General features: G+C 39.4%; 1 protein-coding gene across 1 annotated transcript in view; it reads right to left on the bottom strand.

Moving 5' to 3' along the window:
* Positions 1-13,627, bottom strand: part of ncam1b (neural cell adhesion molecule 1b) — a 46,142-nt gene that overhangs the window by 25,462 nt on the left and 7,053 nt on the right. Inside the window, exons 6-9 of the mRNA XM_010787862.1 lie at positions 10,588-10,748; positions 7,639-7,781; positions 6,423-6,446; positions 922-951 (exon numbers count right to left, since the gene is read on the bottom strand). Of these exons, the coding sequence (XP_010786164.1) occupies positions 922-951; positions 6,423-6,446; positions 7,639-7,781; positions 10,588-10,748 (358 nt within the window). The remainder of the gene's footprint in view (positions 1-921; positions 952-6,422; positions 6,447-7,638; positions 7,782-10,587; positions 10,749-13,627) is intronic.

Genomic DNA, 13,627 nt, shown 5'->3' with positions numbered 1-13,627 from the left:
GGTGATTGCTGGAAACAATTACCCTCTTTCAAAACTACAGAGAATTTAAAGGAAAAGACGGGTTCACTTGATGTGCAGAGCTCCCTGCAATTTGAAAATAGCTTTTCTATTTAAAGAACCAAATGGTCCAAAAATATGTATTCATTTCTTGTCAAATGGTACGAAATTAGAAATAACAATGGCAAGCCTAACATTTGATCTTGCACCTGAAACGGTGATGAGCTGAAACACTTCGTGAGAGCACACATTTGCCTTCAAGAGGGATCTGTATTGTCCTCAAGTGCGGTACACTAAAATTAGAAAAGACAAAGTGGTGTTTTGCACCAATTTTCTCACATGTAGAAGCATATATTTAATCGTAAAGTAGACAAGTACACTGCGCTTTCTCTTGCCAATGTTCACTTTCTTTCAGGAACAGTCCCTGGCTCTGATACATGGGCTGAAAAGACATCTTTCATTTTCAATTGTATTCATTCATCTTTGGTCGTATAAATTACAGCTGTGAAGATATAATTAAGAATTTGCATCAGATCAAGTGAGATCTGGAGACGTGTGTGGGAGGAAAGACAGATTTGAGAAGAGTTTCAAATCAACCAAATCCGTCTAAAACAAAGCAGAAAATAGGTTGAAAAACTGCATGTAAGAATCACCTCTATAAGATATCAAGAAGATGAATCATAAGTCATATTTAAGCACGCGAACGTTTGCATGGAAACACGCTGAAGAATGGAAACCCAAATAAGTCAAATGAAAAGATAGTGACAGACAGGCCTGTTAGGCATCTGCATCTTTCTCAGGGTTCATACTCTCCGTGACCCTGATTTGATCAAGAATGTTGATCTGCATCCATCCAGAATTCAATTAGATTCCTCTGACATGAAAGATGGATGGGTGTAGGAAAAAGTCATGCATTTAGAATACCTTGTGCTGCTCGGGCCGAGTCCATGATGCCTGCAGAAAACAGAGACACAACCACAAACAAAAGGCAGAGCAATTCTTAGAAGGTGACTCTTATCCAGGAAAAGCTGGGATGCTGCACATTGCATGCAAGTAATGAGTGTCCAGTTTATTTGTCGGTACATTAACTGTCCCTGAGCTGAAAGTCTGAAGATACAATAAAAGCTATTAGCTACTGAAGCAGCCTGTTATGTCACAACAGGAGTTTATTCTTTAAAAAGGGGGATTTCTACAGTGTTTTATATTTCTGTACTGCACGGTGAAACGAGACATTTTCCAACCCCCAGAGGAGTACGTGTATTGGCATCACGATAACGGAAATGCTCACAGATAAGAAGGTTATTGGTTTATCAGGAAAAGGTGAATCCATTACGCTGCACAACAGAGATATGTCAGCCCTTTTGTTCGAGGTAGTACAGCAATTATCAGCTCACAATCCATTTTAGAGGCTCGAAGAAATAATGAGGATATCAAATCCAATAAAACATATTTTTCCCTATCACTGTTGTGTATTTGTGCATAAAAAGCCTTTCCTACGCTGAGGAACAAGAGATAGTAGTCATCAAGGGCTTGCTGTGTTTCTCATGAGCAATGAGTGGAGTAAAAGAAGCAATTTAGTTTCAGCTCTTTCTGCACCCCGTGTGACACCTGGAAATAAATCTCTGCCGACAGGTGGCCAGCCTCAAATGTCCCGCTATGAATGTTAACAGTTGTACTACTGTCTGAAATAAAGTGCTTTTTTGTGTGCCTTGATTGTATTTCAAGGCTAAAATAGACAACAACGTGATTCGAATAACTCAAGTTTCATTGTTTCAAAAACGATCTGATAGCACGTCTCCCTGTCAGTGGATATTTATTGAGGTTAACACTTTCTGTTCTGTATTATAAGAAAGGATGTTATTATATAATAGAATTATGAAATGCCTCTCCATTACATCATGTAGTCACAAAAGTATCACAAGGCTATTTAACTCAATGTGTGACTTGGATCAATTAACATTGTATCAAGTAATTTAGAGTTCCTTAAAGGGGACTTCAAATAACAAGGACGCCCTTAATAAAATAAGTGATTGTCATAATTGTGTTGGTCATATCTCACACTCTACTGAATACAGAATGAATTCACATCATTACACATCAAATCAAACCTCTGGGTAACAAACAAATACAATAACTGTTATAGTCAACATGCCACGTCAAGTTAAATCACAACGACACCGAAAAGCTGAACCCCACAATGCGAAAAGCTTTTCGGGAAGCATGCTCTATGGATTTCTACAGACGCTAAAGAGAAAATGTTAAGCATGACAATGGGATGTGATGGCTCGCATAGCGGAAGAAGTGTTGAAGCGTATCAGGCAAAATGATAAACAGCTATTTCATCAGGTGCAACTGGAAGAAAATGTCAAGTAAACCAAAACAATCAGCAGGAATAATTGAAGGGGGCAAAACAGTGAATCAAACCATCAATTTTAAATATCACCCTATCATAATCCACCTGGCGGCTTTTCAATAACACAAAGAACATATGGTGTGCTAGAATTCCCTGACTATCCTGCTTCACCTTCTACTGTGAAAAGAAGCAGGTGAAAAGAGTAGACGATGAAATACTTATTGGACAAATCATATGCAGAGCCCACGGTGCGAGTCTAATTTCTGCGTGCTCCTAAGAGCATTGTTAAGTCCTCTACTGTCACAGTAAAACACACTGCACTGCACATCATGACAAACAGCAGTTGGCTGCATATCACCACAGCGCCGAGAAAGAGCGGTGGTCCAATTAAAACAGGCAGCTTAATAGGCTGGAACATTGCCACCTTATCCACACACACACACACACACACAACGCTCAAGCAGTAAGTGAGCGGACAAGTACTGCCGTCATATCTGTGACAGGTGTTTGCTTAAGACAAAAGGACAAATGAACAGCAGCAAATGCAAGCTGGCAAAGCGGAAGACACCAAAACAAAGTCACTCCTGCAAGCTTAACACTCAGAACAATATAATGACGGCTCCCACAGGACTTATCATTTCACCAGCACATTGTTATTCCCTTCCATAGAAAATCATCCCTGCCTTTTGTTCTGACATGGATTGTAAATTCAGCGTGAAGAGGGCAAGAAGGAGACATACTAACAGAATGCACTGTATGTACAGAGAGCTGCTGGGTGATGCCTGACTGAAAGGGATGACTATGCATATTGTCATGGCCCTGTGTCATTTACTGCAGAGCTCACAGCCTTTGCCAGCACATCACAGAAAACTGCGTTTTAGTGAAGAAAGCCTTACATCACCGCACTACTGGGCGACTGTGGGCTGCTGTAAATGAGTGGTCTTTTGTGTGTGGAGAAAACAATGCTCTGTCTGCACTGGCACGCTATGTTTAAAGCATTCCTGTTTCAGACGCCTTGCCACACCACATTAATTACACATTTTCTTTAAGCATCTCATTACTTGTTAAATAATCATGAGCTTCCTTTCTAACTGGCCTTCTGGATGTTACACAGAGCAGGCCTTAAAAGCAGATGTGTGTCCTGAGACTTGTATTTTTGAACAAAACAACGCTAACAGTCATAAAGTGCCATCACCAAATCCTCACTGTAATGTGCTTTCAAGTTCAAGTCAACAACTTCTTTAACTCCTTAAAACTTGAAATGTCCTCTGATAATTACAGCTTTGAAACTCAAGCAGGATGTTCAATATTTATTCTAATAAGGCAAACATTCATTATGTAGATAATGTACAAAGCGTGGATAAATACCTCATTTACATTTTCAGTTATTAAGCAAACACACTTATCGACAATGACTTCCAGCAAATGCATTCAAAGACTGAAACAACCTCACGTAGAGTTGGTTAAAGTTTAAAAGCTTTATTAATAGCGGAATAAACAAAAACAAAACTGTTCTCAGATAAGTGTCAATTTGCAACCGTAAGTGATCAACACTTTTTGAATTTGCTCCTTTCCTCCTGTCTGTCATAATGAACAGTACCATTGCTTTTCTGTATTGTATGATACACCCTAAATCTTCTTAAGTTATAGAACAAAGCTTTTGTGTCAAAACTGAACATTTGGTGACGAAGCTTATTCAGAATGAATCCGTCTCTCTGCACGTTAACCTTTAAGACATGAGACCAATAAAAGGAAACCAAATCAAACATACCCAGACAAGATTTCAAACCGACAGTGCATGTCTTATCACAGAATATAAGATGTAACATTGGTTTCTTACATGTATTCTCTAATCCTGATCTTTTTTGCTCGAACATTATACAGTCATTTCATATCCTGTGCGTCAGGGAAAGAGACCATCTGCCGCGCTACGAGTATAGTTCCAACATGAACAATGAGGATAACATAATTAAAACCTTCACCTTTATCTTTATTCTTCTTATGTTCATATGTAGGAGAAACTTCCTTTTCAGACTTTATTCTAGCTTTCTGATGTTTCATTTCTGAAGATTTTTTTCTAAATTGGTATCGTTCTTATTATATTCAGACTGAGTATTGAACCATGAAATTAGTTTAGTTGCCTCAAAAATGTGATATGTTAATAACTGAGCCACAGTATAAGGCATATCTTCACTTAAGTGATGAAACTGCTACCTGTCTTAATGTACAGCAACAATTATGAAGTGGACTATTTATTGAAATGACCAAAAAAGTTAAGAATTGTATAGGAATAAAATGTATTTTTGCATAAAAACAAACTCCATGTCCTAGATGCACTGCATTATTGAAGACATGACCAGCTAGGGAGCCGAAGAACGGAAAACACATTCAAATTAACTGCTAATTAATTCTGTATATTTGTCACCAGCACACATCTCTCATGGCACAGTACAGATCTCGACTGGTTTTTCTGACAAACACAAAGATCTCACATCAATAAATGAGTGATAAAAAACCCTTCACTGCAACACTTAAAGGTTGGTAAAAAAACAAAACAGCTGCCTTTTTTTTTTAAGTCAACATGTCCACCCCAAACGAATGTTGTTTCATTGTCACTCCATCCTCGATGAAATACAGCTGTTATGATGATGACAGATAGCATGACAGACGGACATCGGATGAACAAACAGAACAAGACAGTTGAACAATTAGCAGCCGTCCCAGCATGCATCTATTAGAGCCCCGTTAGGGAAGTCATTTTCCTGGCTGATGATCAGAACTAGAAGGAAAACAAATCTTTGCTCTACTGTCAGTCAGTAAGGCTGCTAATAATTTCTTTGACGACGGCTGTAGAAAGATGCCACGGGTCACTAAACATACTGCAGTCTAAAGCGCAAAACATACAGCCACCGTGGCATGTTACATGACATGTGTCACGTGACATGCCATGGTGCTGCACGTCAACAGGGCTACAAGGGGCAGAAATTGAGGGCAGGATGATATGTTTTGTAGTTGCCTGTTTCTTTGTTTTTAACAGACAGCATCTGTGTGTTATTTACTTATTTTAGTCCATCTTCACACCTACAGTACAGCAAAGCCTGCCAGGCGAAGTGTTTTCAAGACATATAAAGTTAGGATGCAGAGCCCTGAGGAGGCTCTCCTCTTAGATTATGACAACCACCAAAGAAGTCGCTAGCAAAAGAGGAAGTGCATCAAAAAAGACATCTACACTGGATAATAGCACGAGGTGTAACTGGGCTCTGCGTTTAGTGTAGCCTCACCACTGTGTGTGTGGGTTTACACAGAAGAAAATAGGCCTGTCGTGACGTGCGTCATATGGTGGTAGCGTGTTTTGCACTCAAAGTGATGCTTCACTCAAAACCTATTTTTGAATATCAAACACTCAGCCCTGTAGGCTCGTAGATGGCACAGTGGCTGCAGCCTGCTTGAAATCCTGTCAATTGCGATGGATTCCAATAGCAACCAGTTTTCACTTGGATAAATGCCCAATAAAGCTCTTATCGAAGCATAATCCACTTCTGCACTGGCCAACTTTATCATCAGTACTCTAAAAACACTTGTGTGTTGGTCTGCAGGGTGTGTTTGATGCTCAAAGGATTTTAGGTGGAGCACTTTAACCCTTTCAAGGTATACTGAGATGAATGTTAGACAATCTACAGTACTATGGAGATGACAGACAGACTGAGCTCGGCTTTAATCCTCATGCTGTGATGTAAAGTTTGAAATGATCAGGCAACAGCGACACAGAAATGGCGTATGGCGTTTATACAGTTGTTAACTACATTGTCATGTGATCTCATGAGATAAGCTCCACACACTTGCTATCACGAGATCAGTGTGACATCTTTCAGGATATATTTGGGAGGCATGCAGCAGTCGAATCAATTCCATGAACTCTGATGAGATCATTCCTTGGGGCTTTCAAGAAACAGCTGGGTAATTTTAAATAAAAAAAGAGGATGATTTGATTAGACTAAGGGTTTTTGTCAGATGTGGAGGCATACTTTGCAACACTACTCCAGTACATTTCTGTGCCACGCGGATTTCCTACCTGATAGATCCTGTTTAGATGTGCCTGTAGGAAGAAAATGTACTGCATGTAATGGACTGGATCCAGAATTCCTCCATGAACTACAGTTTACCTCTGAAGCTGAGAGGTAATGAGGGGGGAATGCTACGACCTCGAAAGAGGAGGTCATGAGGGAGATATATGAACAGAATAATCAGGTATTCATTGCTTCTGATGGTTTGCACATGGGATGATGTAGAAGGCATTACCAAAAGGGAATTGTATCAAGGACGTAATGGTTACTAAAGAAGTTGGCTCAAAACAAATGTAAAAGATGACCGCAGAATATCCATAGATAAACAGACTAAACACTTTTCAATCCCCAGCATGAGCCGAATAATGAGAATGGGGATTGAAAATGCTAAACCAACACTTCATCATCCAAGTGCTAGCAAATACTTTACAATTAGAAGCGCACATAGTTTAATTTTTTATCTCAAATTGCATGCTTTTTTTGGGGAATGTTATAATTGGGTTTCTGATGCAGATTCTCTTGACATTTGGGAAAACTCATTGGGTTACTCCACATTACTGTAGCTAATGACATGAGATCCTCTGGGCCATCTAGAAGGAGCTGCTAATTTAAGAGGACTAATCAGCATTTCGTAATCTTGTTGAGGAAACTGCTGAAGTCCCCCACCTGCGCACAATCAATACCTCTTGAATTTAAGTTAAAGGTATTCAATTTGTCTCCTTGGGATACCGATGTCCTGCAGGCTCGTGTTCCTCCCTGGTGATTAGCAGTCAATGTTTCCCAATTATACATCACAGGCCAATGCATTATAAAAGGTACTATAGTTAAGTCAGTACAGAACATGTGTTTCCTTTTGTAGCATATATTCAAACTTAACAATATGAAAGTAAAATAAATGTTGTAAATGTATGTGAAAGTTCATTATCTTCTAAACTCAATACACCTCTTTCTTCTGGCATTTATTTGATTTTTTAGCATTTAACAAGTGGTATAGTATCTTATTTCCCTAGTGTGTACATGTTACTATTGAAAAATCATAATTTCAGATATTCTTTAAAGTATGCAACTGAGAAACAGATAATATCAACGTATTTAGCACCAAGTGTTGTTCATTAACTCCAGGAGGAAAAGATTTTGCAGGACATCGGCCCTAAAGGAGCAGAACTGATTACTTAAGATTAAGATATTGAGATATGGACATCAATACATCTTTTATGACATTACCTGCTCTCCTTCAGTGAAGACGCGCTCACCGAAACCCCAGCTGATGGTGGGAGTGGGGTCTCCCAACGCCTCGCAGGTCAGAGTTACCTGCTCCTCCATCTCAGAAGTGCTCTGGTTCACGATGTACGTGATCTTAGGCTTTACTGTAAACACAGACAAAAAGTAGTCACAATGACACTATCATACAAAGACAAGCCAGGTGGTTTGGCAGCAAGTACAAGGATGCGTGATGAATTGAAAGGAAGGAGGAGGATCAGAAGCTGAAAGGGGGATTTGAATGGCAGCAAAATTGTATTTTCTTTTCAAGTCTCAACAGTGGCAAAGCTGCGATTACAGTGTTTGGATCCAAATTTTAATTCATGTAAAAATGTCTTGAGCCTATCTCAAAGGAGCCGGTCTTCATTTTGTGTTTCCTTTTGAGAGAACTGTCGCGTTATAGCACACCTGAGCTACTGTAACCTGAAAGCACAGCATGTTGCCAACAATGTGGCGTGTGCAGAGCGAAGCAAATTCAAGTGCTCCTCCTGAAGCGAGAGGGTGAGCATCACTCTGTGCTTTCACTTCTATCCACCTCAGAAAGGTAAACTGCATGGATTGAGCAATGCACTTTAAAATGTTAGCCCATTCAATAGAGTAAATGCTGTATAACTTACAACATTCACCATAATTGTAACTTTCCTTTGAATGCCTTCGTCTCAAGTGATATTTATAAAAGAAAAGAAAAAGCTATGCTATATAAACACACTTTTCTCCAAAACTAAGATGAGTTCCGAGCTCTTTGGGGCCCAGACGTTATCAGAATTTAAAATGTTTTATGTAAAGCAAATGGTGTTGGGAGGTTGTTTGCATGAGTTGCCTGCTCTCTCAATCAATGTGATCAAAACACACCCACCCAGACCAGATGGGTTTTGAGTGTTAAAACTCTTGATAAATAACACTTAGAGAGTAATTAAATATTCAGTGTAATTTATCTTTAGATGGCATAATACAGGACTGTCTGTGATGGACCTTCAGCAGCACAAAGCCAAAAGAGAAAGCCAAAACCTGACCGGGGGACACGGGGGAGTCCAAGGGGAGAGAAAGGAGGCAAAGATACTGCATGAGGCACATTTGAGTTAAAATGCTTCCACCTATCTCCATTATCCCACAGAAGTCACATTTAACACATAGCTGGGTAAAAAGAATATTAAGTATCGAAAGAAGTTACTCTAAATGCACCAAAAACCCTAAAACACAAGGCGGTCACTCCAAAGAGGATTTGAATAACATGAGGAAATAATAGTACTAGAAATAGTTTATTGTGGCTGTAAATATAAATCAGGTTGGGGTGAAAATGACCCACGGACACACTCCGGACAAGATTATAGTCAGTGACCAGTAACTTTTAAATGAGTTTGAGTTAGGCTGAGGAATGCTCTAACATTACCCTTTATTGTTGCTTATTTATGAAGAAATTAGGAATATGTCGTATTTCAGACCACATTTAAGCCCGCGTCACACTGTCCCGAAATTGACACCCGATGGACACACGAATATGGAATTGTGAATTTCGCACGAAGATGGCCCAGAACCACACACGAAGGCAACATTTACATTACATTTAAGACCTACAACTGCCACGAAAGTAACAAAAACAATTATGTTAAAGCACTATGATACTGTACTGATATTTTCGTTTTCTCCGTAATGTTGTTTCCATAGCAACAACAACTTCCTGTCAACTCACATTCAAAATAATATATTATATCCTTTTCAGTTTCACAGAACACAAATTGGGTTATTTACATAATATGTTTACATTATTTTGTTGTGCAATAAAACAACCAGATCGACATACGATAAAGGAAAAGTTCAAATTCAGCTCTGATCGTAACAACATCGGGACATTCGTGAGGGCATCTTAAGCCATCGTATGACCGCCGGTGGAGTTTCTCAGGCTCCGGCAGCAACTTCGTGAGCGGTGGCAAAATCTTTGGCATGCCAAAAAATTGCCGAAGGACTTTGTGAAGGTTCATTTTCATCACGTTGAGGCGCATCCCATAGTGAGACATCGAACGGAGTGTTATGAATGAGAACTCCACCGGTGGTCATACGATGGCTTAAGATGCCCTCACGAATGGCCCGATGTTGCTACGATCAGAGCCGAATTTGAACATTTCCTTTATCGTGTGTCCATCGGGTTTCAATTTCGGGACAGTGTGACGCAGGCTTTAAGGGGCTTTAAAGGCCAATTGTGCACCATGCATCTGTGTTTTATATGAAGATATATCTGATCACACTTGGTGTTGACAGGTACTAAAAATGTCAGAACTCCAATCAGCATACAGTAGGGGAGAAACACAAATGAACACAGCTTTCATATTCAGATGTGGCAGGGTACTAGGAAAAGCAAGATTACATCTTTTCCTACTTTGATGTAAGTAGACCAGAGCTTTGTGAGTGCTAGAAAATCTTCGAGTTAATGAGCTAAATAGCGCTAAAGAGGTAAACACTGTGCTTTGAAGGCTGTCTTGAGTAATTTGATGGTTATCGTTTAGCTCTAAAAAAAACACCTCCGTTGTGTGGGAACCAGATAACTCAAAGTACATTTAATTGGCTAAATGCACTGATATTGTGGTGTTGTTATTTAAACTATGGTTGTTACCTGACGAAATAAAAACAACAATAACAACCTAGTGGGCAAAAGGGAAGAAGAAAGAAAAATACTTCATAGATTTCAGATGATCTTATCCCACTTGGCCAGTTCTCAGGATCCTAAGCATCCTCTATACATGAAACAACCACAACCCACACTGAAACAACACCTCATGTTGTATCCCTTTGAAAAGAGACACATAACCATACTATTGTTCTTCCCCCACCTACGTACTCTTGTACTTATTCCCACACACTTGGAACATTTGATATTGTCACTTTAGTTCATGTATGGGTGTCTATGTAGCGTCTTACCAAACACTCTCAGACTGAGTTCCTGGTCGCTCTCCCCAGCCTTATTCTTGGCGATGCAGGTGTACTCTCCTTCATCCAGCTTAGTTATTTCCATTAATGTCATTTCTGAGCCGTCCTCATTAAAGCTGTACTTCTCTCCAGCCTCCAGGACCACATTGTTCCTGTGAAAAACATAAGGGCTTATCTATCCACACAACAACACACATCATTTCTAAACGTGCACCATTTAAAATGTTCCTAATCATGACCCTTACATCTTTTGAACACAAATGTGTAGTTTTTATACATATACTGTATATAGAATTGATGCCGTCAAATGACATTAAAGATGAAGTGGGTAAGTAGAAGTGCAGTGAAGAAAAAAAGAACCGCTGAAATCAATGTTTTTCTTTTGACATTTGGTGTTAAGAGAACATTCAAACAGAAAAGTGTGTTTTTTCATGTTGTCACAGTGTAGTCAGTGTGAACTGTTTGTCCCTGTTGGCTACAATGTAAAGGAGATAATGTTCCCTGGCCTCAAACTGTCTGCGATCTCTCGTTCTGGCTTTAAAAACAGCTCTTTTAACAAGTAGCAGGTGCTCTAGCTGCACAAGTATAAAAAATGATTTCCAGGGTGACTAAATACTTAAAAAAGCAGACAGTAGCTCTTTGGCTGTTTGCACTTTTTGCCTCCCCCAGTCTTAGTCGTCTGTACACGCCTAACAGCTGTCTATGAGACGAGAGAAACAGGAACAGTTTAACAAAGCAGGAAGCTATCAATGGCTGCATTCAGACACACAGAATAGTGGCTATTGATGACATTCCAGTCTTCAGGTTTCACTGTTTACGTGCACCTTTTATACTCTTTGATTAAGTATCCCATTGCAATGAATAAACCAGTTAGTACCATATCCCTAATATCCTAGAGTTTCCACAGCAGAGGGTGTGTTACTGTGTGGACATTTAGCTGACAGTGTGCAGCCTAAAGTATATAAGATAAGATCATAAGATAAGAGGTACTTTATTGATCCCAAATTGAGACCTTTTTGCGTTGCAGCAGCATAAAAAACACAAAACCAAAACAAGGCTTTGCACAAAAGTAGAAATTAAAGAGTAGAAATAAAAGATACTAGAATTGAAACATTTCAAAATAGAATTAAAATAGCATTAAAAAGTAGAAAATCTACAGTAGACTGTGAAGATAAAACATCTATAAACTCTGACAATTAAACACTATTGAGGACTTTAGACACAATATAATGCAGGATATTATTTACATCAAGATTGTAGGGAATGGAATATTAAATTAAATATAAATGTAAAATGTACAGTGTGTAATATATATTTCCGGTTCTGTAATATCATTTTCTTCACATCCTTTTATAATATATAATAAAGTTCCCAATGTTTCATACATTGTCAACCCCTCCGCTCACATCCGTAACCTTGGCATCATCCTCGACCCCACCCTCACTTTCCTCCCTCACGTCAACCAGGTCACAAAAAACGCTTTCTTCCATTTAAAGAACATCGCCCACAACAGACCCTCCCTCTCATCGACCGCTGCTGAAACTCTGATCCATGCCTTTATAACATCCCGACTGGATTACTGCAACAGCATACTTTTTGGATCACCGGCATTCACACTAAAAAAACTTCAATATGTCCAAAACTCAGCTGTCCGCTTGCTCACCTCCACCCGACGCTCCGACCACATCACCCCTATCCTCCATGACCTCCACTGGCTTCCCATCAAACACTGCATTGACTTTAAAATATTACTTTTCACTTCAGGGATGCAAATTCATCAGGTATGAAAAAGGTGACAAGGATCCGAGAACCCGGCTCCCCCACCCCACGGAATATCGGCTTTAAAATGAGGAATAACAGAGGATTTTAGCAGTCAGAACAACTAAAGCAGCAGTGTTAATAATAACAGAAACTCCAAAGAGTCACATCTAATAGAAATATATAAAAGCATTTATTTTAATTGTGTAGCAGTCAGTTTATAATTTTGGCAGCACTGTTGAGCATTTTGAAAATGTATTTTCATGCCTCTGTGCAAGGCTTAAAGAGCCTGTGACATGAACCCAACAACTGTTGTGCAATGAAATAGTGGGCTACTAGTAATCTCGAACCGTCAGTTTAAAAAAGAAAAAGCGATACCGTTCCGATAAATATCAATAATTTCGAACATCGCGGGAAAATTCCTTTGACTCATTTTGAGGTTTTGGGGGAAGCCGGAAGTGACGTCAATGCGGGAACGCTTCACTGTGCGGCGAGAGAGCCAAACACGGACAAAGTGTGTTGTCATGCGTAGAAATGGTGAATTACTGAGTTTAGGCACGTTAATAACGTTTTAATGAAGTTGACTACAGTATATTCATATTTGTCAGTGCTTTCATGTCAATTCGGCGAACGTAAACATAAATGATCGTGGTGAAGATGATGATTAAATTAGGATTAAAAATCGGTAGTGAGAGCTGCTGAATTTCCTCCCGTCGGATGTGATATAAAAACAAATCGATTATTTTTGTAAACTCAAGTGGATGAAACTACATTTATTAGTGCTTCATTTCAATTCGGCGAACATATGATACATTAAATGATCGTGAGGATGATGATTTAAAAATCTTTTGTTTGAGCCGGTCTGCATTTCCTGATGAGAAAACAAACCTTAGCTTTTTGTAGTTGCAGTCAGTGGTGTAGTGGGCGTTGGACGCGGGGGTACGCCGTACCCCCACTTATTTGAAGCATGATTTCTTTTTTTAATAGTCTAATACATCTAAAATCATTGCCAGTGTTATCAGTTGCAAGTGTGTGTTTGTTGTAATAATGACGAAAACACACAGGCGATAGGCCGTGATAGGTGAGTTTACGGTCCGCTGTATCGAGTTACACACACCTCGCCCGTGTTTTATTATTTTTTTACGAACACACGTCATGTGGCTTTGTCACGCCCTGTGGACCAGTGAGGATGTGGTGTCAGACGGGGAGTGTGGTGGTGTGCGAAGTTTAGTTCAACGTATTTACGAACTCGATGCAAAAATATAATTAATGC

This window comes from Notothenia coriiceps, unplaced genomic scaffold (assembly GCF_000735185.1).
Source record: "Notothenia coriiceps isolate Sejong01 unplaced genomic scaffold, NC01 NC01_scaffold00031444, whole genome shotgun sequence".
In the NCBI taxonomy this organism is placed as follows: domain Eukaryota; kingdom Metazoa; phylum Chordata; class Actinopteri; order Perciformes; family Nototheniidae; genus Notothenia; species Notothenia coriiceps.
The sequence above is the reverse complement of the archived record's forward strand: the minus strand, read 5'-3'. Positions and strand labels throughout refer to the sequence as shown.